The sequence below is a fragment of the Sciurus vulgaris genome, assembly GCF_902686455.1.
Source record: "Sciurus vulgaris genome assembly, chromosome: 2".
Classification (NCBI taxonomy): domain Eukaryota; kingdom Metazoa; phylum Chordata; class Mammalia; order Rodentia; family Sciuridae; genus Sciurus; species Sciurus vulgaris.
The window spans coordinates 107,131,045-107,157,515 of record NC_136462.1 but is presented as its reverse complement, the minus strand read 5'-3'; the positions used below and the strand labels follow the sequence as shown (position 1 = coordinate 107,157,515).

General features: G+C 41.4%; 1 protein-coding gene across 1 annotated transcript in view; it reads left to right on the top strand.

Moving 5' to 3' along the window:
- The window catches only part of MYO1E (myosin IE), a 189,310-nt gene that overhangs the window by 145,675 nt on the left and 17,164 nt on the right, over positions 1 to 26,471 (top strand). Inside the window, exons 19-26 of the mRNA XM_079125860.1 lie at positions 6,106 to 6,250; positions 9,785 to 9,899; positions 10,114 to 10,283; positions 10,679 to 10,824; positions 18,783 to 18,929; positions 20,262 to 20,419; positions 21,696 to 21,788; positions 25,086 to 25,287. Of these exons, the coding sequence (XP_078981986.1) occupies positions 6,106 to 6,250; positions 9,785 to 9,899; positions 10,114 to 10,283; positions 10,679 to 10,824; positions 18,783 to 18,929; positions 20,262 to 20,419; positions 21,696 to 21,788; positions 25,086 to 25,287 (1,176 nt within the window). The remainder of the gene's footprint in view (positions 1 to 6,105; positions 6,251 to 9,784; positions 9,900 to 10,113; positions 10,284 to 10,678; positions 10,825 to 18,782; positions 18,930 to 20,261; positions 20,420 to 21,695; positions 21,789 to 25,085; positions 25,288 to 26,471) is intronic.

The following is a 26,471-nucleotide window of genomic DNA, read 5'->3' as shown; positions in this document are numbered from 1 at the left end:
TTTTACTTGTTCATTCATCAACTGGTGAACGATTGTTTCCACTTTTTGGCCCTTGTGAATAACGCTGCTCTGAAAATTCATGTACAAGTTTTTGTGTGGACGTGTGTTTTCATTTCTCTTGGGAATATACCTAAAAGTGGACTTGCTGATTCACAAGGTAACTCTATGTTTAACCTCTTGGAGGAACTGCCAAGTTGTTTTCTGAAGAGGAGGCACCACTTTACATTCCCACCCGCAGTACTTGAGGGTTCCGATTGCTCCCGATCCTTGCCAACATATGCTAATATCTGACTAAGCCACCTAGTGGGTGTGAAGTGGTATCTCATTGTGGTTTAGATTTGCATTTCCCAGATGGCAAATGATATTCAGCAGTATCTTTTTATGTGCTTACTGGCCATTTGTATTTCCTCTTTGGAGAAAAGTCTGTCCAAGTCCTTTGCCCATTTTCTTTAGGACTTTTTGTCTGTTTATTGGTGAGTTGTAATAGAATATTTTTTAACCATTACTCATTGCAGAATCCATCAGTAGCCATCAGTGTTCAGTAGGCTGTTCATGAATTCAGCCAAAGTTCATGAGTTCTTGATAATTGTGATGTAGGCATGACTGAGATCTAACTTGACAAGCAAGTTAACAGTATGAAAACAACTGTAGGAAAATATTTAACCTACTTTGGAAGTAAGCTTAAAGTATTTAACTTCAAAATTTTTGTACAATTCATGTTAAATTTAAACCTATTTTTATATTTTCCCTGGTCTATTAGGCAGGTCCTTCAAGGGTTCTTATTTTATGTTGCTTGTTTTTGAAAAGGATAAAATTGAATGTCCTTAAAATATGATGTCTTTCTAACTTCTCTAGTTATTCTGTGGTGTTCTGCTATTCTGCAGATAGTTAATTTCCTTTAACAAATAGGGGAAGTAAGAGAAAAAAGGAGATGTAATCCAAATTTAGCCTTTTAATCAGAAAACAAATTACATCTTCCTGATATATGATACACAGGCAGGATGTAAGGATTTTTTTAAATTCAAATTTAGTGTAACAAAGAAATTGCAGGCTAGAGAGGAGCTCCAACATGGTCTTTGAAGTCTACTACTTCTAGTAAGTTCTAATAAGAGAGTTCTTTTAGATAGAACTTTCAGAAGTTCTTCCTTAGGCCATAAGACTAGGGCAGCTGACCCCAGTTGGGGGCTTTATGAAAAGGCTGATAATTCCATATAATAAAGTCCCATTACCTCAGTTCCCACACATCCAGGTTTCCTGATAATTTTAGAAATGGGTTAGACCAGGAATAAAATTCACCCTCTGGGAAGTGATATTGGCCAAATTATATTGGTATATTGTGTGCATGTACAAACACATAACAAGAAATCCTGTCATTTTGCATAACTATATGCAAAAAAAAAAAAAAAAAATCACCCTCTCTGTTTTCTGAAGTAAAGTGCCAATATAACAATAGTATAAGTAAGACTGTATGAAAGAAGTAATTAGGGAGTTGAGAAAAATAAATTTATAGAGATTTTTGCATCACTCAGCACCACTCATTTGCTAAGGAATAACTTACATGTTAGTTATAAGACTTAAGTCTTCCTTAAATTGTTTAGAAACACCAGAGTAGCATTTCTCATCTGTAGCTGGATGACTTTTATTGAAGGAGGCTGTCCTGTGTATTGTAGGATGTTGTGCTGGCTTTTTAGCCTCTACCCACCAGATGCCAATAGTTCGGCCCCCTTCCTATTGTGATAACCCAAAGTGTATTCAGACCTTGCTTGATATTCCCAATGGGCACAGTATTTTTATAAACTATAGAAAAGAATGATTGAAAAAGCATTTCCTCTATCTTCTCCTAATTCAGAAAGGTCTGACTTCAGCAGTTTTAATTTTATAAATGTTAAATCTTCTAATATATGTCATATACTTAAACTCTCTATTTGTCACTTGCAAGTTCTCTCACTATAGTTAAAAACTGAAAGACCTCCTTCTTTCCATTTTATTAAAAAAAAAAACCAAAAAAAAAAGAAGAAGAAGAAAAGAAAACAAACCAACCTGACTTCTACACGCAAGTTTAGAAGTTTTGTAGTCTTGGGAGAATAGGAGGTCCATCTTCTGCTTTTAGGAATGCCCTGGATCTTAGTTGTCTAAGGGACCCTGAGCAAACTATGTGACTTGTTTGCAGTAGCTTCTTAAGTGAGCCTCTCTCAAGTGCCATACACACTACTTTGTGGTGTGCCTCACAATCAGTAGCATTTGGTAAAACTGTTGTGTCCCTCGTGTTGAGGAATTTTCATTCATGTGATCCTATTCTTGGATGCTTCCATTCTTTGCACTCCTGCATGCTTTCAGAAGAGACAAATAGCCCTGTCTTATAAAAAGCAGGATTTTTAAAAAATATTTTGTTTTAGTTGTAGGTGGACACAATACCTTAATTTTATTTTTATGTGGTGCTGAGATCAAACCCAGGGCCTCACACATGCTAGGCGAGTGTTCTACCACTGTACCACAACCCCAGCCCAAAAAAAACAGAATCTTTTATTGCTGTCATACTTCTCTTAGTTTGAGAATACTGGGAGGGGAATCAAAATAATGTTTGAAAGACCATTTGCTTTTCAATAAAAAAAAAAGTTTATTTCCAGTTTCCCACAACAGTATTATAAAGCTATTATTTAAGTGGTCCACTAAAAATTGACTTGAAGTTCAGAAATTCTAGGGAATATTTCTCTAGAGATAATACTGTTTTCCATAAGGAGTATGGAATCCTAATCATGCAGAATTCATTTAGAGGTGACCACAACTTTCTCAGCCAGTGAGGCCCTGCAAGTGAATGAACCATTTCATACCTCTGTTTTCTCCAAGGTTGAAACAAAAGGCTTCATTTATAAGTTTACTTTCTAGGTGTCTACAGGAAATAAAACAAAAGGAAAAGGATCTATTACTACCCAGCACAACTATCTACATCATATATATTATCCAACCCTGCCTAGAAAGAAAGCCCACAGGCCTAAATAGAGCAGTGTTTCCAACACTACCTAGGCTGCAAGGTAGCTTAGAAATTAGTGTGATGTTTAGAGTGTGTTCTTTTTTTATCCTTGGGAAAATCCTTTATTTTTATCAAGACCATCCCTCTTAACTGAGTGTAAGAGAGTAAAGTTCGAAAGATGCCTTAATTCCCCCATCAGTTGGCCATGTGCTCTTGAGGTCAATTCTGCACTGCTTTGAGCAGTAGAAAGAACACTTCACCACCTTCCCACTGAACTTTCATACCTTTAGAAAGTGTTTAAAAAATGGTTAGGAATGGCTGTCACATTAAGTCTTGGCATGGGAATATACCTTTAAATTCTTCAGAAAATACCTCTTTGAGGTAGGCAGTATATAATCCTTACTGTAGGCGGAAAAATAATCCTAAATATTGTTTCTGACCCGTAGGAAGAAAAATGTTGTAGAAATACAAGAAACTTGCAAAGGTGATCTTATATACAATTTCTGCTTCCTCATAAGCATCCTTCCCTTGACCTTGAAATAGTCCCTTAGAATGTGGGGTTGTTGAAAAGGCATGCATTGTCAGGACAGGCATTTTATGCTGTGGACTAGTGAAAAGAAAGAATAGGAAGGTATGGCATGGTAGACAGCTGCCTACTGGTTGCCAGGATTCTTGTGTCCTTGCTCTAGGGCCAGCAACTAAAGGTCGCTGGGCTCTGTGCTGTATTTCTTTTGAGAAGGCAACATTGAATCAGTGACCCGAGGGATAACAAAAAACCTACCAGTCTAAGAGCAGCATAGAGAATTCCAGGCAGAGAGAACAGCCAGCTCAAAGGCCTTCAGAGAAAACATGGGCATATTTGAGTTTTAAACTGAGAATGCCTGATCAAGGAGTATAAACCGTTACCACCATCTCTCCAAAATTATCACAGGTATAGGTTAGGTAGTGTGACCATTACCTTATGTGACCACCGATCCTGCCACTCTATCCTGGAGTTTAAGAGAGTGAACCGGGTGGAGATACTGTGCCAGAATTATGCCTTGCTCTACGTGGAAACCAAAGGGTTGGTTGGGGTAAGGATGCCTCAAGCTTCATGAAAACACAGGAAGCGTCAGGCCTTCCCCCACATGTTCTGAAGACCCTGGCCACCACTGGAGACCTTGTCAGAATGAGGTAGAAAATGTCTGCAGAGTTCTTTACTATAAAAGAGACCACGTAAGAGAAACCCAACATTATTTTTATAGGGAAAGAAAGGTGAGTTGCAATAGAGATACCTATTGGCAGTTGCACGATGAATATAAACTTTTGATTAGGTCAAGCCAGGCAAAATTGCCCTCTTAGACATTTGTCATCTTGGAGGCTGAGTCTTTTCTTTCTTGCCCCTACCCTTCCTGAACTCTCCCCCCTGCTCCATTTAGATTGCCAGTTCCTTCCTACCTTTTTATAACTCTTTCAATCTCATTTAAAAAGGCTCGCTCTCAGTCATTTCTGTGTGGCTTAATTTGTTGAATCAACATCATTAAACCAAATGTGAAGTTTATTCATGCTAATGCATAACTTCAACTAGGCATTTTTACTTTTAAGCTTTTTATCTCTAATCAGGAAACAGGAGGATTTACTTCTCCAGGAAATTAAGTTCTCATCAGACAGTATCAGGGGGAGGCTCTTAGTGGAAGCAGTGTGGGCTCTTAGAATCTCCTTACTCCCGGCTCACTAGCTCCCTTCAAGCCCCAGACCCTGAAGGCAGGGCCAATCTTTTCCAGTTTCCCTTCTCCCTCGGTTGCCACAAGTCAGTCAAATTCTGTTAGTAGTTTCTGGAAACAAAAGGGACCGTGGTTCTTTCAAGGCCTCCCCTCTGAAGTTTCCTTCTGTATTTTGCATCCTATAACTTACTTCTCTCTCCTCAGTTATGTCAACCTTTAACATAATAGTAATGTTTCTAACATAGGCATGTGTAGTATATTATATGATCTTAAAAGAAGTATTTACATATAAACCAGTCAGTGGCTTATTTGAAGTGGCATGATTGAAGATTCAATGCTAAATAGCTAAGTAGCCTTGGAAAAATGCCTCTTTGCCTCTTCCTTCTACTCAGCAAAAGGGAAAAATAACTGGATCAGTTTTCTATAAGATTAAAATGAGATCAAGCATCTAAAGCACAAATCATAGCATCTGATGCAGAGAAAGCAGGCTTTGTGTGCTAGCCATTCATGTTAGTTTTTACTGCTATGTGCCCGTCATTGCTTAGGTGCTACCTGGACACCCTGGCCACACAGATGGGACATCCACTCATGGGGCTGTCATTCTCATGGGGGAAGCACATGACAATCAGATCAACACAAACAGTAATATAATTATGCATGATGGTACGTGGTCTGAAGGAAAACTGCTGTTTGCTATCAGGGAAAATAATAGGGGAGTAATTTTTGATTAGGTGGCCCAAGAAGACCTCTCTGAGTGTCCCTGAAGCTGTGTCACCCTGAGTAGGAGAAACCAGCCAAGTGAGGAGTTAGGAGAACAGCACAGCTTGTGGAGGGGACAGCATGGTCAAAGGCTCTGGGGGAGGGAAAGTTTAGTGTGTGTGAAGAAGAGGTCATGCTTAGAGGCCGTGCTTGGAAGGAACATAGTGAGTCAAGAGCAGAGTAGAAGAGATGAGATTGGAGATGACCAAGATCAGGTCATTCTGGCCCTATGACTCAGGATGCACAGACCGTCCAGGCCGAAATTTGATACATAGTAGTTGTAACAGTTGCTTATAGGGAGCTTTATAAAGTTCTTCGCATTAATTGTTAAGTGCTCTGAAGTCAGGAGAGATTAGTATTGAGAAAATACCATTCATTTTTGCCTGAAGAGAGTCACAAGTGACCTTCAGCAGGGCTATTTGTAGACAGTGGTAAAGGGAATGCTGATTTTCATCAGGATGTTAACATGGAAACCGGGGGATAGGGAGAGCGTGGAGGAAGCTCTATAATGGGCCTCTCAGGCTTGAGCTCATCGAGGTCCATCCCTGCAGTTCTGAGTGGAAGTGAGGGGGTTCCCAGTACCTGGATGACAGCAGGACTCTTGCTGCCTCACCCCCCACAGAGCCCAGGTGGTCCAACCTGAGTCTGATCTCTTCCTGCCTGTCCTCGCAGGTATGCCATTCTGACCAAAGCCACCTGGCCTGTGTGGAGAGGAGATGAAAAGCAAGGCGTCCTCCACTTGCTGCAGTCTGTCAACATGGACAGCGACCAGTTCCAGCTGGGGAGGAGTAAAGTGTTCATCAAAGCCCCTGAGTCTGTGAGTACCAAGCACCTCTGCGGGCACACCCACCGCGGGGCTGGCTGCTGTGCTCATCCTTCAATTCATGCCTCAGTTGTCATCTCAGAAACCTCCCTCTCATCCCAATCCAAGTAGGTCATTTCCCACACCGCTGCCGGCTTCTAGCTATCACAGCTCCACTCACTGCCTTCAGAGCACTTAGCCACTTAGCGAGCGTGTGTAAAGAGGTGTCTCCACAGAAGGGCTTCTCTTCTCACTGGTTGTTTCTCTCCCCTGCTAGGGGTAATCCTTTCAGGGCAGAGACTCTGTTTTGTTCACCATTATGCAGACAGAAAGTGCCCCATAGTCATTCATAGTGTTTAAGCTGAAAAGAGACTTCTTTGAGTCACAAAGGAGGCTTAGTCAATTCTGCAACTTCCTCTGGGTGACAAATAGGCCAGTTAAACAGACTCAAATTCCTCCTTGAGGGTGGAATAGAGGCTAGGGTGGGAATTCCCAGGATTGTACTTGGAAGACCATGAGGGAGCTGGGGAAGGACTTTGAGGAGAAGGGATAGGAGGAGAAATCTCTGGGTCTCTGGAATATGAATACTTACCAGTAATGCATTCAAACATGCATTTCGTAGTTCATAAATTTCGCAGTCCTCTATGGACTAATTTAGGGAAACTTCTTTATGTTTCCTGATGAAGATGTGATCACTGTGAGTCTGGTGAATGTCCATAAGAAGTTCTGCATTTGAGCAGAAATCCAACTGAGCCCCTTGTAGTTCTGCCCTAGTAGCTCTGGAGCTGTGGAATAGAGACATTGCTTTTTAAGGTGGGAAAATTACTGGAACTGAGGTTCAACATCATCATTTCTTGAGGTTCCTGAAATTATCACAAGACTCCATTTCAAGAGTCAGTGGTGAACTTGGCAAAATTAGTCACCAGACCAGGGGGAAATAATATGGGAACTTATAGTGTTGGTAGAAATGGAAACACTTGACTTCAGGCAAATCCTGGCCTCTCCGTGGGTTTCCTTCTCACCGACCACTGTTCTGCCTGCCCTGTGGGATGGGCCTGAGGCTCAGAACGATAATGGCTGTAGCTGAATGGTTTTGTGAACCCAAGATCATTAAGTACATAAGTGGCACACATCGATAGAACTGGTTTATGAAAAGTTTGTGGTAGCATTTTTCTACTTTTGAGTTATTTGTAGCTTCACAGCAATTTCATTTCCAAATATAAAATGAAAATGTTGTGTCATACGCCATTAAGCAACCCACAGAACAGTTCCTGTTCTTTCTAAAATGGGATGGAGTGATTTGTCAGTACAATGCAGAGTTCTCTGTTTCATACCGCTTTTACTTTTCAACTTGCTAAATTTTCATATATAATTAAAACGACCTCAATATTTTTCATATATTTTTATTCTGATTCAGTTGAGCTTTGAGAATTTATATCTAAAACCAAGATTTATTTTTGGTTTTTCTATTCCTTGCCTTCCTCTGCGATGCTTCACTGCCATCACTGCACTATCTTTCCCCACCTTTACACGCATGCGTGTGAGTATACACACACACACATACACACACACACACACGCACATCACCCTCCCCTTCCCCAACTTCCTCAATCCACATCTAGCCTTGACTTGCAAATGCTTTTACAAAAGTCTGCCTTGTTCAGGAGGATCACAAGTTCAAAGCCAGCCTCAGCAACTTAGCAAGGTCCTAAGTAACTTAGTGAGACCCTGAAACAAAATAGAAACATCAAAAGGGCTAGGGATGTGACTGAGTGGTTCCGCATTCCTGGGTTCACTCCTGTTACCAAAAACTACATAGAAAAAAAAAATCTGCTTTGTGGTTTTGCTTTAACTTCCATAGTAAATGTGCTGAACACACAAAATAACCTATTTAGCTCTAAAAATGACATTAAATATCAACACCAAAGTGGTTTTTGTTGTTATTGTTGTTATATGTGTCTATGGTTTTGGCTTTTCTCTCTCTTTAACCTCAAACTTGCCTGATTTCTAAATCCCCTAGTCTTCTGGGAACAAAACTTAAAATCGAGTTAATCTCTATAGGAGTTGGAAATTATTTGCTGCCTAATTTTTTTCTCTGAGTCACAAGTGTATTCTCTTTGACACTCCATAGTAAGTTCTGGGAAATAAGAAGGAAACAAGACTCAGAAACCCAAAAAACAGATTAAAAAAATCAACACATATTACAGGCGACCACAGGGCTCAGATTTTAAATATTCTGTCCAGTTGGTAAACCATGTATTCCATATTGGGTTAGAAATGTGCTCCCAGGCCTATGGCATGTAGCACTGAAGGCTGTGGAGTTAAGCAACCCCTCCCTTGGTATGTGCAGTTGGAGATGTTATTTCTATACAGCTGGGGCTCTGAGAAGAAGTTGAGTGGCAGGACTAGGGCTCCTAATATAGACCCAGATAAACAGAGACAACAAGTCCAGCCCTGCTGTTCAAACCAACTTAACTTGTTTACTCCTGGAACACTTTTGCAATGACTATTCATTATCTTTATTTTGGGTTTCTATCAATCCTTTTGAAATTTTTTTTTTCCTAGAGAATCATCTAAACCACTTCCAAGGCAGATGAGAAAATTTCTCACTATTTTACAAATTGATCAAATGCAGGTTTACTAAGTAAGACTTGTATGTCTGGATAAGGAGGAGAATGGCAGAGTCTGAAAGACCTTGGTTTGCTTTCCAGCCCTACCCAATCTCAGTTCCATAATCTTATCTGCCAAATGGAGATAATGTGACTCACATAGTTGTTGAGGTATTGAATAAAATAACTACATAAAGGGTCTAGGATGATTCTTAACCATTGTGGACACTCAGCACACTCTACTTATTTGTTGTATTCTGAAGTCTGGTTGAGTGCAACACAACAGTCAGTATTGTTAAGTAGTTAGACTCTCCTGACCTACCAGAATCTGATTTAGGCCCTAAACAATGCCAGCCCTTCTTAGTGAACCCAAGTTCCAACTAGAGCATCTGAGTTGGGCTCTAGTAACTGAGGTTCTTATATCCTCTGCCCCAGTGACTCCTTGAAGAATCCTGTGAGGCAGGAAGTCTAGACCTCTGTGGAACTGAAAGTAGGGCAGCCATCTTCCCACAGCAGTACAAGTCTGCTCTGGCAGAAGCTAGAAAATTCTATTTCGAGGCTATACACAGCACCCAACAACAACAGCAGCCTCTGCCAGCAGCCTCTGCCAACTCATTTGATCTGGCTACCTACTATCCTCTGTGGATCAAGGTGAGGAATAAGTCACAGAGACTCTGAGCAAAGAAGGGCAGAGACCATAATAACATACTCAGATTCAGCCATTTCCCATTGCTTTTTATTAAAAGAAAAAAAATCTGTAGGTGAAGAATTTATCATTACCATAAACAACATGCCATAGAGATCATTTTACATATTTGTTCATAAGTTTGAGAAGCTGCTTCTCATATATTTCCTTGACTACACTGAAATAACAACATCAACAAAGGACGATGCTCAGATTTTGTGGATTGGCTCACATTTGCTTTCTCTACATTTACAGTTATTTCTTCTAGAAGAGATGAGAGAGAGAAAGTACGATGGGTATGCTCGAGTGATACAGAAATCATGGCGTAAATTCGTGGCCCGGAAGAAATATGTGCAAATGAGAGAAGAAGGTATTTTAGTCACTTTGTTTCCTCTGTTTAACAAATCTCAAGTAGATTTGAGCTTAAATGAAATTACAAGTTCCACTTTATTTGGCATAGAGTGTTGTGTGCTAAATATCTTGCATCATTCATGATTTCTTCGTATATTTACACTCTTAAATATCTTCCTCCCTTTTCCGACTGACTGATTCTTCTTTCTTCTCCACCTTCTTGGGAATGCTAGCTTCAGACCTATTGTTGAACAAGAAGGAGCGAAGGAGAAACAGTATTAACCGGAACTTCATTGGAGATTACATTGGGATGGAGGAGCACCCAGAACTCCAGCAATTTGTGGGCAAGAGGGAGAAGATTGACTTTGCTGACACGGTCACCAAGTATGACAGGAGGTTCAAGGTACATGCTGTCACCACCTGTGAGAGTTGCCAACAGATAAAAGTAACTTGTGGTTTTGCTGTTCTGATAAAGCACAGCGTCCACTAGAGATTTTGTTGTTGTTTTTGTACCGGGTATTGAACTCAGAGATGCTCTACCACCGAGCTACATCCTCAGCTCTTTATAATTTTTATTTTGAGGTGGATCTCGCTCAGTGCAGAGGCCCGCATTTTCATATATGCTGGCTCTTCCCTCTCAAGGGGCCTGGTTAGGTGGTGAGTGGAATGACCCTCCCCGTAACAGTGAAGATTTGCTGCCCAAGGCAGCTTCCCTCTATCCTGGTAACTGACTTGTTGTGTAAACGGTTGTCACTTGGATCACATCTGTCTACCACCTTAAAGTTCCTCTCCTTACAGGGCGTAAAGAGAGACCTGCTTCTCACTCCAAAATGCATGTACTTAATCGGACGAGAAAAGGTCAAACAGGGCCCAGACAAAGGCCTTGTGAAGGAAGTCCTGAAGCGGAGAATCGAGATGGAGAGGATCTTATCAGTGTCCCTCAGGTGAGTGGGGAGGGCAGAGACAGGACTGCCCTCTCTGTCCTCAGTATCTGTGCCTGCTGCTCCAAATGCAGGCAGGAGAAAGGCCAACAGGGCTGGCTCCCCAGTTGTCAAGATCATTAAGAAAATGGAAGTTTCCTTCCATTCAAAGAAGACCTGAACTTTAGTCTCAGGGACTCCTGATAGGATAAGAATATGATACCAAGACAAAGTGGCCTTCGGGTTAGCGCCTCTAATCAAGGAAGACTCAGAGCATGTGTTCCTATGGCATTTTAGAAGTAAACCTAGTATATGGAACAAATTAGAGGACAGTTGCTCTTACTGAAGTGGACCCAAGGGTTCAGTGGTTCACCAGCCCTCCCACCCATTTTCAAAACTTGACCCAGTTACCATCAAAGGCTGAGCAGAGGTTTCCTGGAGCAGAAGATTCTTTGGGCCTTCCATAGATTATTCTGCATAACCTATAACCTGAGAGTCTTTCCCACATGCTCTCATTGGCTGCAGGCTCACTGGCATTTGGAAGCAGTGGCTGCTCCTGCAAGTCCTCAGTTAGGGCCCTTCCTTTTCCTGCTGACACTCTAGCTTTGTTGTGGCATTGGGGCATCTGTGTGTGAGAAGACCTCCCCATGTCCCCATGCCCTGAACTCCTTGACTAGCTTCCCTCTAATGAGAAGAAATGGTGCCAATCCCCAGAGCAGTGAGAAGAGAGGAGGAATAGGCCACGCTAAGCTACTGCCTTCGTCAGCAGAAGTGTATTAAAGTAGTGATGTTCTGACCACTTGTGAACATGTGTAACTGGAATCGGGGCACCTCTCTAAACTCACTCCACCCAGAAGACCAACCTACTGTGCTCAGGAAAAGTCAGGCTTTCAGAAGTGGTCAGGCATCTGGCCTTCGAGGCTGGAAATCCACTGTGACTGTCTAAAGCAGGTTTCCATTGCCCTTTCTTGCCTTGTCTCTGTGGTCCGATTCTATCTGTTCCTAATGTTGCTGGATAAGGGACTAGGCAGTGCAGCGAGTTTGCGTTTAAAGCATATGAACTCAGTATGACATTCTGAGCAGATGAGACCACCACTATCCTGCTTACAGCCCCACCTCAGGTAGGTCTCAGTGTCATGGGTCTCAAGGACAATCTCTGGATGCTGCCTGGGTTTCCCTGAACCTACTGTTCACTGGCCGGGTCACAAACTGCTGACCACACCCTTCCTGACTAGCCGGGCCCTGAGGCTGCCCTTGGGTTTCCAAGGAACCCAACCGGAAGCCGTTGCTTCATTTCCTTTCCTCCCTGTCCATCTCCCCAGATTGCACGTGTCCTGCTGTACCTGAATGAGCTGAGTTGACTGAACAGTGCAATGTATGCTTGACAGTATTTATAGCTAAAAGCCAGGGGAATCACACCTCTATGCCACATGTAGCTGTTATTCTGAAAGTGATTATTGTTCTTTCTGTTGTTATTGCCCAGGTCTGTCTTCAGTTCATCAGACCACTGGAGGAATGCTCATGATGGCCCTGATAAGAAATAATTCTAATGTAGCTACATTTCTCTCAAGCACCTTAACACTATCCTTTGATCAAGTCCTTCAGGTTTATCAAACACATTATTTGCACTCATAGAGTGTTCTGATTTTTTTTTTCCCTTCTCTCACAGCCCCCAGAGACACAATGTCTCATGATACAACCAGCTTATTTTTCTTGGTCCTCTTTAGTATTCATGGTCTAGAAGGTCATTCACTTCCATGTGGCTTTTCCTTTGTAGAGGATGCAATCAAATGAGGTACTTAGGTAGCCTAAAAGTTTTTCTGGTTCTAAGACGAAAAAAAAAAAAAAAAAAGCCCGAGTGATTTTTAACTTGTAATGTCTGCAAATTGCAGTTACTGTGTCTCACACTTACCAAGACTAACATTGGCCTCTCATTTCCTTCATTCATTGAATCAGGCCAATAACCGAAACCAGTGGAGGAATGCAACCAGATGGAAGGTGGTGTTTGCGTAATGAAACCTAAAGTAGAAATGAACTATGGTACTGGGCTACCTAACATGGGTATGGGTGTAGGTGTGGGCGTACGTGCGGATGTCTCGAAACACCAGTGCTGGCATTCCGAGAGAATTTAACAGTTGTCTAGTTAATTCAGGAAAAGAGTTGCAACATCTGTATGTGTTTTCAAGAATGTATGAGACCCACTAGTTAACTGTTGGCTGGATTGATAATCCCCTTATGATCTCCTCCAGTAAGACTATCAAAGTGTCCCACAAGCTTGATCTTTAAGCTACCTCTAACTCTTATAAACATAATTAATGTTAGTGCAAAGTGGGTTCACAACCCCCTAGTTAGTAAAATAAGTCGTTCAAAAACAATCAAGAGGCACTTTGGGAAATGTGAGCTGGAATGATATTTTTTTTTTTTTTGGTGGGGTACCAGGGATTGAACTCAGGGGCACTTGGTCACTGAGCCACATCTCCAGCCCTGTTTTGTATTTTATTTAGAGACAAGGTCTCACCAAGTTGCTTAGCACCTTGCTATTGCTGAGGCTGGCTTTAAACTCAAAATCCTCCTGCCTCAGCCTCCTGAGCCACTGGGATTACAGCATGTGCCACCATGCCCAGCTGGAATGAATATTTGATATGAAGGATTTGTTGTTCATTTTTTAAGGTGTGGTAAGAGTATAGTACTTATTTTTATATAAAAAGATTTTATCTTTTAATGATACAACTGAAATATTTGAGGACAAAAACAATATATTGTATGTACTTTGCTTTAAATAACCTAGTTTATATGTGGAATTGTTGAGAGAATGGAGATGTAGATAAATAGAATCATACATGGATCAATAATTGCTAAAAATGGTGGCATTGTCAGTTTATTCTACTCTTCTACTTTGTTATATAGAATTTTCCAAATATATATATAGTAGACATTAAATGTTAAAGAGTCTACTTTTTAAAAATAAATCCACTGACATTTTTTAAAGTTTTCATTTGCAAGGAAAATATAGGATCACAGCAGGCAGAAATAGGGCCAATAGCTTAAAGAAAGATGAAGACTAAAGTTGCTTAAAGGGATGCCAAGTTACTTTGAAAAGGAAAAATTCTCACATAAATAAAAGTCAGACCAGAACAGTAATGCTTCATTGGATACTGGGCAAGAATATTAGAAGGTGGCTCACCAGCTCTGAGTTGAGACATTCTATTTCTGAGGATCAGGTTTCTGCTGGTAGAAGGCCATGTATCAGATTTTGAAGGATCCTTCAAGAACTACATTCTGCACTAGGCATGGTTCCAATAACAGGAGGTTTAGGCAGAAGGATCACAAATTGGAGGCAACCTGGGCAACGAAGAGAGAGCCTGTCTCAAAATAAAAAGGACTGGGGATGTAGCTCAGTGGTAGAACATTTGCTTAGCATATGCAAGGCCCTTGGTTCAATCCCCAATGCTTCAGAAATAAATAAGCAGGAAGGTATCTGTCCAAGCACTGACCTGGTCTTGCTCTTATTTGAAAAACAGTGTGCTGGAAGAGTGATTGCAAGGTGTAATGACCCACGTTCTTGACTCTACTATGGTAGCGTTGAGGTTGGTGCCATGGAATCTCATATTTAGGATTCTCACTGACAGGGCTTCTAATAATTCCTCATCATTCCAGTAGCTGACCACCAGAGGCTGAGACCAAAAGCTCTGTGGCTACCTGTCTGGGTCAAAAGATCTTCCAATACTTACATGTAATTGGATAAGCCACCTATAAGAGGGTGCTTTGCATAGGCTCCAGCTTCCTGGTCACAAGGTTCTTGCCTAGAATGCTGCATTGCCTAGATTCTCTCAACTTTCTGGCAATAAGAGCAGCCTGTGCCACTACATGTTCTGCTGAGCCTAAGCATTACTGAAATCTTAACTTGCTACAGCCTGTACTTTTGGGAACATGAACGTTGTCTACAATGTCGGACTGAACACAAACCTTGTGTGGAGCCCTGGGATTCCTTCTGAGGTGTGGATGAGACCCAGGACAGCCTCAAGCAGGTCCCTTCTGTTCTGGAAAGAGTAACAGAAACCCAGTACCCCGCAGAGCATAGGTATTCCTGGGGAGAAAGGAGAGGAGTGGGCCTTTTACTAGGTGGTCAGGTGATACTTCTCCAAGTCAGCCACAAAATGTTAAGGCCTGTTGCACGTCCGGGCTTATTCAGACAAGTTAAGAAGGATCTAAATTTGGTGAAACTGCCTTTCTGAGTAGTAAAATTCTGGGCAAGCTGCTGCTGCTACTTCTTCTTCTTTTTGCCTATATTTCTTCCAGTTTACAAAAGGCACATTTACTTCATGAGCAAGAAGAACTTAAAGGCTTAAATAAAGACAGGGTTGTCCTCAGAAATTGCCTTTTAAGCTTTAAAAAACAAGACAAACTCCTTTAAGACTTTACTCACTGTTTTGTAACTAACACTTTTGTGAATATGTAATGGTTAAGAGATTAAAAAATTTTCTTGTGTTGTCAGCAATTCAATAAGCCACAACGATGGGGAATAAAAAAACAAGGACAGAACCAAACCAGAGACCAGTAGGGGATTTTTCAACACAGAGACAACATCAAACATCTGTAAGGAATTGTAGCTTGTGCATATGAATAAGACAGGGATGATGTCCAAAGATAAGTCTGATTTTTTAGAATAAATAAACCTTAAACCTTTATTTCCAGATCCAGGAGCATGGGCTGAATAGAGGGGAATGAGTTGAAACTGGCCTGGGTGAAGACGGGTTCAGTAACTCTTCAGCCCAGTCACTGAAGGGAGGGGTTCTTGAATTTGATGGTTGGAGTCCAAGTGTCCAAACACATTTCTTTTCCAGACTCATGCTTATTGACCTTGAAGTCTTGGTCTGCTTGCTGTTTGTCGATATTGCAATGAAACTCCTTCTATGTCTGAACACATTAAACCTCTCAAGGTTACTTGTCTTGTGCTCTTTTACCCTGTTGAACAATCACCATCTTGCTCAAAGTACCACCAGGAAATCAGACATGTCCAGATGTGTCAGAATACTTTGAGTCACTCAGTGAAAGCAAGAAGGAGTTTATTCCTCACCTCATAGGCCAAAAGATAGTGCTTTTTCGTTTTGCTCTTTTCCATGCAATGGGTTTGCTATCTAATGCAACAGTCTTACTATACCTGAGCTAGGATACTTGGATTTTATTTCATTAATTCCAGATAACTAGAGAGAGCTCTTTGGGCCAGCTTTTACTTGTCTTTTGAGTTGTAATTGAAGTGATAAAGACAATTCCAGAGTTTATCTAACCAGAAACAGGAGGATGGTAGTAGTTTTGTGACAGTACTTCTGAAGCACATTACTCCCACTTTGTGGGAAAGATTCTAATTCCTAGTTTTGGGAATATCTGTGAATAAAAGAGGTAGGTGTAAATAATGATTTCTTCCACCGTACCCATTCACATATCCTCTCTGTCTCTGTCTCTGTCTCTGTCTCTGTCTCTGTCTCTGTCTCTCTCTCTCTCTCTCTTGCTCTTTCTCTCTCTCTTTCTCTCCATTAACAGCCAGCAGCCTACCCAAAGTTTTCCCAGGCTTCCTTGAGGCTAGGTATAGCCACATGACATAGTTCTGTCCAGTGGGGTGTGACTAGAAGTGACTTAGACAACTTCCTGGTCATACCTTTAGAAGAAGGGAATATGTGCTTGTCTCCTAAGCAATGTAGAACTGGTCACAGTGGCTTTGATTTGCTTCCACACGCTGTTGAAGGACAGAAACAAAAACACTATGTTGTTTAAAACCGGTTCATTGTTTTCATTGCAACAGTAAACGCCGTGCCTTGGCTGTCACAAGAGTGGGCAAGAAGCATGGATGTAATTTAGGGATGTTTGAAAATGAATTCTCAAGGTAATAACAATAGCCAATGCTCCACCCAAGTAATCATTATTCATCCAAAAATGCTCCAAAAGTATTCTGACCTCACAGCCAAGAACTCTTTGGCATCCTCTTAAACAGGCTGCTTATGGGCCAAGCTCCTTTCCCTTATTGGGCTTCTACTTCGCTCTATTCCCTCACTGTGGTTTGTGTTCCTTTACATCCCTGGGTGCTATGGTTGTGCTGTAGCCCTTTTTTTCCCTTATGGATTACCAAATCCCATTCCTATAAGAAGCCTGAGAGGCTTAGTCCATTCCTGCTGTCATAACAAAATATCTGGAACTAGGTAACATATAAAGAACAAATTTATCCCTTACAGTTTTGGAGGCTACAAGTCCAAGTCAAGGTGAAAGAAAATTTGTCTGATGAAGACTTGATTTCTGCTTCGTAGATGGTACCTTTTACTGCATCTTTAAAAGGTGGAAGGGTGGGAGAGACAGGCTGCTCCCTTGTGCCTCTTTTTTAAAGTCACTGCCTCCTAAAGGCCTCACCTTTTCGTACTTTACACTGACTGTTAGATTTCAACATATGAATTGGGAGGCACAGGGAACATTCAGATCATGGCAGAGACTATGTGATAGCTACTGGCTCCATCAGCTATAATCCCTAGTTGCATGTTCAACCCAGAGGGAGAAGGTTCCTGACAAACTCTGGAAAGTTCCCCAAGGCTCTCTCTGCCCAAGGAAGACCTGAGAGCCTAAGGATATCCCACCCCTACCTCGTGGGGCACAGCAGAGGAAACCCAGGAAGTGTAGTGCTACATGGAAGGAGAATCCCTGGTCTCAAAGATTCTCTGTGCTCCAGAACTCCATATGATACACTTGTTTCACAACCACAGTAACCCTACTGGGGCAGTGTACCAGGAGCTTCAGGAACAGCACAGACCCTGTGTGGGACAACTTGCCTCTGGTCATTAAAAGAACCATCATTTGGCACTTTCTGCACTTAGGAGGACTAAAATGTTACCATGATCAATTTATTGAAGATGGTTCACCTGATTTGTTTTTAATACCTTGAAAAGTGATCCCTAATGAAAAGCCATCTTAGTTATTTGACAGTTGTATTTGTATTTATAAATTTGCATATTATGCAGCCTTTGGGGTGCTAGCCAATAGCTAGGTAATACAGATTCTCGCTGTGGTTTGTTGGGTTCCACAAAGTCCAGCCAGCACTGGATTTGCCTCAGCCTGGCACTTCACTCTCCCTGAAACTCCTGCCATAAGTGTCCTCCTGGTCCTTCCCTGTCCAGACTTGCAGCTTTTTCAGTGGTGTGTTCTTTCCTTGTCCAACCAACTTCATCAGCTTAAGCTGATGCTCTGTACCTGCTTGTTGTTTGTACACCGTCTTATCTATCTCTGTGCTTAAACGTGTCTGTATATGCTAGTAGTACCTGGCATGTAGTTTAAGCAAAACAGTGTTTGCCAGAAGGTTCTTAGTAAGTGCATATGAAGCCCAGTGTGCTAACTTCCCTTTTGACAGATAACCAAGCTTATGATTCTTCAGGTTTCGATTTATGACAATAACTGCAGCTATATCGTAAATTCATTTTCAGTCACATTCTATTCATAACTTTCTGGTTTTTATGATCTTCAAATCATAGAAGTTGAATTCAAAAATGGATGTTTAAAATAGGGGTTAAATTATCCTTAAATTCTTAATTTCAAAATCATGTGGAAGAGGTATTTTGATTATGCTCTTAATGGACTATAAACTTCCTTTGAACACAGATTTCATCAACTTACATGTTCATTGTTGCATGTTTTGGTTTGAAGATTATGAAAGAGTAGACCAGAGAGACATATCTCAGTGGTAGAGTCCTGGCCAAGCACACATGAGGCCCTGGATTCAATCCCCAGTTCTACTCCTTCCCCCAAAAAATAACCTAGCACTATCTTACAGGATTAAAAAAAAAAAAAATGAACAAAAAATAATAATGGGCCATAGGTGTGATTTAGTAGTAAAACATGTGCTTAGGATAAACAAGGCCCTTGTTTCCCTCCGCAGTTCCCAATAATGATGATGCTGGAGTAAACAAAAGTACAGCTTTCATTAGGTTTGTCTAATCTCTTCACAGTACCATGCAAGATGACATTTTTATTCTCCATGAGCAAGAGTATGATAGTCTTCTTGAATCTGTCTTCAAAACTGAATTCTTAAGTCTCTTAGCAAAGCGTTACGAGGAAAAAACTCAGAAGCAACTACCTCTGAAATTCAGCAATACGTAAGTTGGGGTCCAAACTTCTGAGTAAAACTGAGAGGGCCTTGGTCCCACTCCCAGGGGCCAGGCTGAGGGGAAGGGAGGCTTACGGGCTAGAGCATGGGGTCAGGCTCCTATAGCTTTAGCAAGATCTGTCGTGGGTGCCTCCATTTCCCAGTAGAATCCTACAGCCTGCTAAAGATAGCCTGGATGGTTATCACAGACTTGGCAAAGGTCACTTTTGTACTTCTGTGAAATAATGACTTTATACAATGGCATATTTTGTCATTTAGACAAAGATCACCCAAATGAGGCAGGGAATGGCAGATTTTTAAGTGGCATTGATGAAAGAGTATTTTTTTTATTCAGTAGAGCAAACACTAGAGTCACTCTGGAAGCAGACAAAAGTGATTGGGTTAAGGGCTTAAATTTCCCCAATTAATGATAATAGAACCTACTGGTGGGTATTTAGGAACTTGGGGACTGTGGATGGCCAATGTCTTGTGTCCTGGCTCCTCTTCATTTGTTTTGGTAACATGGTCTTATGGACCAGATACTGGCATACTTTTGAGCTTCTAATCTCACGTGTGAGTGAGTGTTACTTAGCTTTTCTTCTTAAACTTCCCCATCTATAACATGGAAATATCCTCCAGTTCTTCCTACTCGCAAGAGTAAGGATGTTATGAATTACAAAGTCTTAATGCCATGATGGGGAAACAGAATGTAGGCAGCTACTTGAAATTATTGTACTTTCTTAAAACATGAGAAAGAAATCCAATGTGTATTGCATGATGTAGATATATAGGAAGCATGGGGAAAAAAATTTTTTTTAAAGTGGCAGAGGTGTTTAGCTTTTGGTTGCTAGTGTTTGTCTTTTTCCCTGTCTGGGTAGGAAATAATGGTGGAAGAATAGAATTTAATGAAATAGTAACCACATTCTGTGCTATGGAACCTTCAGCTGTATCTATCTCTCAGTCCTGCATGAATGCAGACCCAGGGAAACAGCTAGAAACAAATGATACAGCACAGCAGGTGTGGCTGAGAAATTGTCACCTTCTTCCTGTCCCCTAAGCAGTAGCTCCTGAAACCATTTGACAGGGTGACATTGTCATATTAATAGGGTACTTCCCTTACCAATTGGTTTCTCACAGGTGCCAGGTCTACTTCTGGTTCAGTGACCCAGAGTTGTGCTACATCCTGGGTACAGTACATCCCTCACTCAGTTTAGGTTGTCTGGTCTTGCTGCATTTTTATAGCGTGCTTTCTCAACAACAGAACTCCATGCTGGGTCTACGAGTATCATTTTCTCACTGGTTAATTCCGATTTGTTAACCCCAACAAACATGCTTGTTACAGTCTTGAATTGAAGTTGAAGAAGGAGAACTGGGGTCCCTGGAGTGCAGGAGGCTCCCGGCAAGTGCAATTCCACCAAGGCTTCGGTGACCTGGCCATCCTCAAGCCCAGCAACAAAGTGCTGCAGGTCAGCATCGGACCCGGGCTGCCCAAGAATTCCCGTAAGTGTCCTGTGGGCGCCTTGGCAGCATTTCTACATTAGCACCTCTCCCCAAGGCTTCTGGTGAATGCACTGTTCTGGGACCAAATCGGTGCATCTAATACTTCCTGTGGCAGGGTATTTGTCAGATGGAACAATTCAAACTAAAGCAACATCAAGGAAATAAGTAAGCTGAAATTTTCTGCATGGTTTAGTTCTTCTGTGCAATACACCTGGCGTTACAGTATTAATTGTATTTAAAACAGTTTGTTGCCTTCAAATTTCCCAGCCCTTTCCAGTCAGATCTTGTCAAAAATACCAACATTTTTCTTAATGCCAATTTAAAAGACATTGAACACCATTTACCTAGTCCTTGCCTGGTTTCCCTAGGCTGCTATGAGTCAAAGCTAAGATCTCCATGTTCAGTTTAAAGCACTTCATCAGAAGACACGCACGTACCCATGCACACTCTACCTCTACCTTTACCTCTACCTCAACCTCAAGTCTAACTCCTTCACTGGCCTTTGATTCTTTTTCCATTTATAATTCGATATTTATAAACTTACAGGGCACAGCATAGAATAATCATATCTGCTATGCATTCGCATATGTACATATTTTTCTAAAATCGAGCCTGTTTACAGTCAGTGAAGAATGTTTCATACATAAAACTTGATCTGTTTCGTCTACAAAGGTACACTTGCATTGACATATACTCTGGCATACAATGCAGAAACATATTGTGAGACCTTTATGTGTCTATGCCCACGTGGAAAATGTTGGTGTATATCTGTATATCACTTAACTACTTTCAGAAAACACATTTTGGTGGGATTTTTGCAGAGAATTTTAAATAAAAGGATGAAGGTGGGGTTAAGGGAACAGGGAAAAGGAACAGTGGGAAACCATTGTTGCCTCCAAGCCTGAAATGACAGAGTGAGCAAAGAGTTGAGCTGAAGGGTGCAGACAGGAGCTGGCAGACTCAAGATCTAACCCCTTCTTCCAAGTCTAAAAACTAGAATCATTTTTGTGAGATTATCAGTCTCTCTTTGAAAAGTCATTGTCTCTAACATTTAAAAACTGTACCTCTATAAACATACCCTGCAGCCCCTTCCTCTTCAATAGCTACCAACATAGGATTTCTATCACCTCTCCCTTCTCCACCGCATCCAATCTTCTGCAAATCTGAGATCTGTATTCCAACTTTCTCAAATGTTTCCCATAAGCAAAGAACCATCCAGAGCCATAAAACCAAACAGTAGTACTGATTTTGATGTTGTGTTTCTTGTTTATATCAGGTCCTACCAGAAGGAACACCATCCAAAGCAGAGGGTATTCCAGTGGGACTCAGAATGCGAACTACCCAATGAGAGCCGCTCCTCCTCCCCCAGGTAAGCCAAGCATGCGCCTGAGACTGAGACCACTAACTCTGGACCCATAAATTATAAATGTGCTTGGAAAGAAACCCATTAGTAAATAAATGTACTAATCAGCCATAGACTGTCTCCATATCAGATGTACTACTACCAATACAGAGGCCCTATTTGTGGTGACCCCAAAATTCAGGAAAAGTAAGAGTCAGTGAGGCTGAACTGGCAGAATAGTCAATCTGAATGTCATCACCTAGCACATTGCTCCCTTTGGAATAATGTCCTATGGGGGGGCGGGGAGCAGTTGCTGTCTATGACAACTATAGTGTTGTCAGTTTTAAGATGTAGGATGCTACCTTTATGGCAAAGGAATTTGTGTGGTATCATCCCATGGCTACCACCCAGCATTAGCCAGATACCACTATGGTGTTTTGCAATGAGTTACAGCTTCTTAAATGAGAGAGAGAGAGAGAGAGAGAGAGAGAGAGAGAGAGAGATAGAGAGAGATAGAAAATCTATTCTTAGAAAGAAGCCAGGAGACCTGTTCCCCAAAATAAAATAATATCTGGGAGAGTTACAAAATAGTTAAAAAAGTTTTGGGGGTGCTTGATTTATATTTCTTATTTTTTTAAACAATAAAAAATAACTTGCAGATCAATAAACTCTGAACCTAAATAAATTTAAGACTTTTTGCCCCCTACAAATCTGCTTTGTATTTGAAGAGATTTCTTTCTTTCTTCCTTTTTTTCCCCAGCACTGAGGATTTTCACTCGGTGCTTCACTTGTTAGGCAAGTGTTCTACCATTGAGCTCTCTCCCCAGCCCCTTGAATAGCACTTTCAAAATTCACAAAATGTTTCTCCTTCACTCACAAAGTTCATTTCATAAAATACTATTCCCAGGGGTTTGATATTAGTTTAGGATTTTAAGTCTGGAAAGGTTATTTTAGGTCCACATTTGACAAATCATCCCAGAGAAGAGAATCCTATTTATACTGTTGTCCAAGATGGGCATTACAAAGCAGTTCTTCCATCTCTTGCTCTGAAATCTCACAGTGGTACGCTAAGCTATGGACACTGGGGCCTGGCAAGGAGAAACCTGTTTTCTTTCAGAGTCTGTTTTCTGCTCAGCCCAGCTGCTGCTCCTGCCCTTTTTTAGGTTTGAGGAAAAACCAAGCTAGAAGGAAACTTAGAGAAGAAATAGTAGTATTATATTGCTACTTATGCACTGGCTCCAGTATAGCATTCTGGTCCTGGAAATTTCCTTTACTTTGGTTAGTTTGGCCAAAGCAGTCTTTCAGGCTAAATCAGGCCCCAGGACATTTGACCTTAAAGTTTGGTTTCCCAGCTTTCCTAAGTCAAATGAGTGATTGGACCTGAATTCATTAGATCACCATTTCTCAAACTTTCTGTGAAAGTGAAGGACCAAGATTTTTAATTTCATAGGTTTTTTTTTTTTTTTTAATTCCAGTTCATCACCATACTTTTATAAGAAATAATTAAAATGTATTTGTAGAATAAAGGAATTATAAAAGCTTAAAATATAAGATAAATTTTTTGTTATTAGATCCAAGAGACTTAAGATATATGTGTGTCAAGTTGCCATGGATGTTTCTACATGTTATTCTTCATTTTTGAACTTACTGTGAGCAAGTGGGTGCTGAGCTACATATAAACCTGCCCATCTCTAGACGCACTTTGAGGGTCACTGCCCTGGGGCACATCCCCTTCTGACATGCCTCTCTGCTTTCCTCGGCTCTTTGGCATTAAGTGGGCTTTGATGTCCTCTCCATCCTCAGATAACTATGGGAGCCCATTCAAATCCCATGTACTGGGTAAAGTGAAGAGGGAAGATCATTTGCCTCCACAGGCCTAGTTCTGATCCATCCCGAGAGGTGGGTGGGAAGGAATGGCAAGAGAGATGGCTGGATGGGGAGCTATACTCTTTAAAGCTCCACCCTAGAAAACTGTCATTCAAAGTAGGAACTCTATCTGTTATTACTGGGGAGGGAAATAGCACACTTTTCCACTTTGCAATAAGATAGATATAAAGATAAAGGGAAATGAATGTCAGAGATGGAAGTGATCAAGTGGATTCTACACCAGTCTCCTTGTTTTGTTTTTTTTTTTGTTTGTATGTTTTTGGTTTGGGGGTATTTCAGGCATCAGGGATTGAACCCAGAGGCAGTTAACCACTAAGACACATCCCTAGCCCTTTTTATTTTTTATTTTGAGACAGGGTCTCACTTGGTTGCTTACGACCTCACTAAGTTGCTGAGGCTGGCCTCAAACTTGCAATCCTCCTGCCTCAGTCTCCAGAACTTCTGGGATTACAGATGTGTGCCTGGCTCTCTTTGTTCTTTAATGAAGAAACTGATACTCTGAAAGATCAGTTATCTTGTTCAAGATCAATACAGTATTAAGAGCCAGAACTGAACTCCTAAATCCTTTATAAATGAAAGGTCATTCCACTGGCTCCAACGAGTTCTCTCAATTTGGTTGAAAGAGGTATCATGGTGCAGCTTACTCAAGTGGGCCTTGGGACGTCTTGTTCTTCACTCTGCCCAGATCTGTCATGTAGAAGACCTAAAGGCTTCCTCATACAAGGTGTAGAATGATGCCCCTTTCAGCTGAGACCTATGATTTTGAGCCCATCACTATAATACATCCATTACTTCCCGGCTAATGCAACTTGTGTGATCTTTACTAAAAATTGCTATTTGGCTAAGAGAGCTTGTTCCGCCTGGATTGATCCAACTGGGTGGTCACATTTCCCTTCCCTGTCTATAGTGCTTCCTCCACTGTACACAGCAGGCTTTTGCCAAAGACGCACAAGACAGACCCCTTGAAAATCGATGTCCAACTGTTTAAACAGCTGCTGGCCTGCCCTCTTGAGTCACAGCCTCATAATTTTCTTAGACTCAAGGCCATGTCTGCCAGCTAGTTGCAAGCCTACCTTTCCTTGACTGTGGACTTTGAAACCTTGAACATCTGGGGATTCTATTGTCAAATTTGACAAGCATGTGCTGAGTATTCCATGCACTTCCTGGATATTTACTTCATATTATTAGCTCTTTCATGTTGTTATACCTTAAGTTATACTATTTTATTTGTTAACCAGAATTCAGTAATTGGCTCAGAAGAAAGCCAATGCATTAAATCTAAATGCGGTATTTTGGCAATAGTATTCTCCATAGGAAAACTGATGTGTTAAGTCACTTGCCCTTCACTAGTAGCTGGATGTAATATTTTGGCAAACCTTTTGGGAAAGAATCAAAACTGTTAAGCTTTTTTTTTTTTTTTTCCCTCTTTTCCTGTAGGATACCATCAGAATGGCATCATCAAAAACCAGTTTGTGCCACATCCCCACATTCCTGGAAACCAGAGGTCCAATCAAAAAAGCCTGTATACCTCCATGGCCCGCCCACCCTTGCCACGGCAACAGTCCACAGGCTCCGACCGAGTGTCACAGACACCTGAAAGCCTGGATTTCCTCAAGGTCCCAGACCAGGGTGCTGCCGGGTAAGACTGCCATCGCCTAAGGGTGAAGCTGGCAAGCTCTATCTCCATTAATTATGCCAAGGGTTCAGAGACTCCTCTAGGCCATCAGTGTATGATTCTGAAGTTCATTTTTCCACCCAAGTGCTGTAATTCATTACCCAAGGCTTTGGAGCTTTGGCTGACATTTCTAAAACTGCAGCCAAGTTGATAGCTCACAACGCTTTTCATTCTGTGGAGACTAGAAACATCAGAAGACGGGTCCCCTTCAGCCCTGAGATTCCACTCATGGTTCTCTGACACAATTGAGGAGTAATGGGATTTTTGACTTCCATCTGTGCCTACAGTTGCCTAAACATAATTGCTTAGAGTCTTAGCAACATTGAGAATAGCATCGCAGCATCCTATGAAATGTGGATGTTTCAGAATACTGATTTTCATGGCCTCAGCATGAGAGCCTCTCTATCTTCCTAGAAAAGAAAACAAAGAGCTGTGAGAGGAACCCAGACTCTTGAGGCTGAGCATTTCTAGAACTCTGCGTGGATATGCAAAGGACGCATGCTGTGAAAGTGAGAGTAGACATGTCCTGTGGGGTCACCAGGATAGGACTAGGACCAACTGCAAAACTAGTAAGGGAACACCAGACTTTGGTGCCAGCTACATTCCAGGTGCTTAAGGGTGAGCTGTCCTGAGATACAGGGAGCACCTTAGCACTGAGGCACAGGGTGTGTGGAAATCACCACATAGGTTGTAAGTAATATTGTCAAATGACAGAGAAGGGGGACGCGAGACCTGGGAGAGAATACTATTTCAGCCTCTATTTCCTACCAAACATTGGAACTGCTACTTAACCTCCTTGAACTTTGTATGATGATGTGACACCATCAAGCTTCCTGGGTTGTGGGGAGAAGTATACACATAAAATACTTAGCATGTTACTTGGCAGGTGGGAGACTACTCAGTCAACTATAGCTTGATGATGATGAGATAACCATTATCTAATGGTAGTTGGACAAGTAACTTTAAGGAATCTTCCTCTGCATGGTTGAATCCAGTGAATGGCCTGCTTCAGCCCACCTTTTTACTCTTCCCTTCCCTCATGCCCACTTCCATTTTTTGTTCTTTCCATGTCTCTAGATAGAACAGTGCAGAAGTTTTAAGTGATTAGGAGACTTGTGTACAAAATAGACCTGGACTGGGATAGAAAC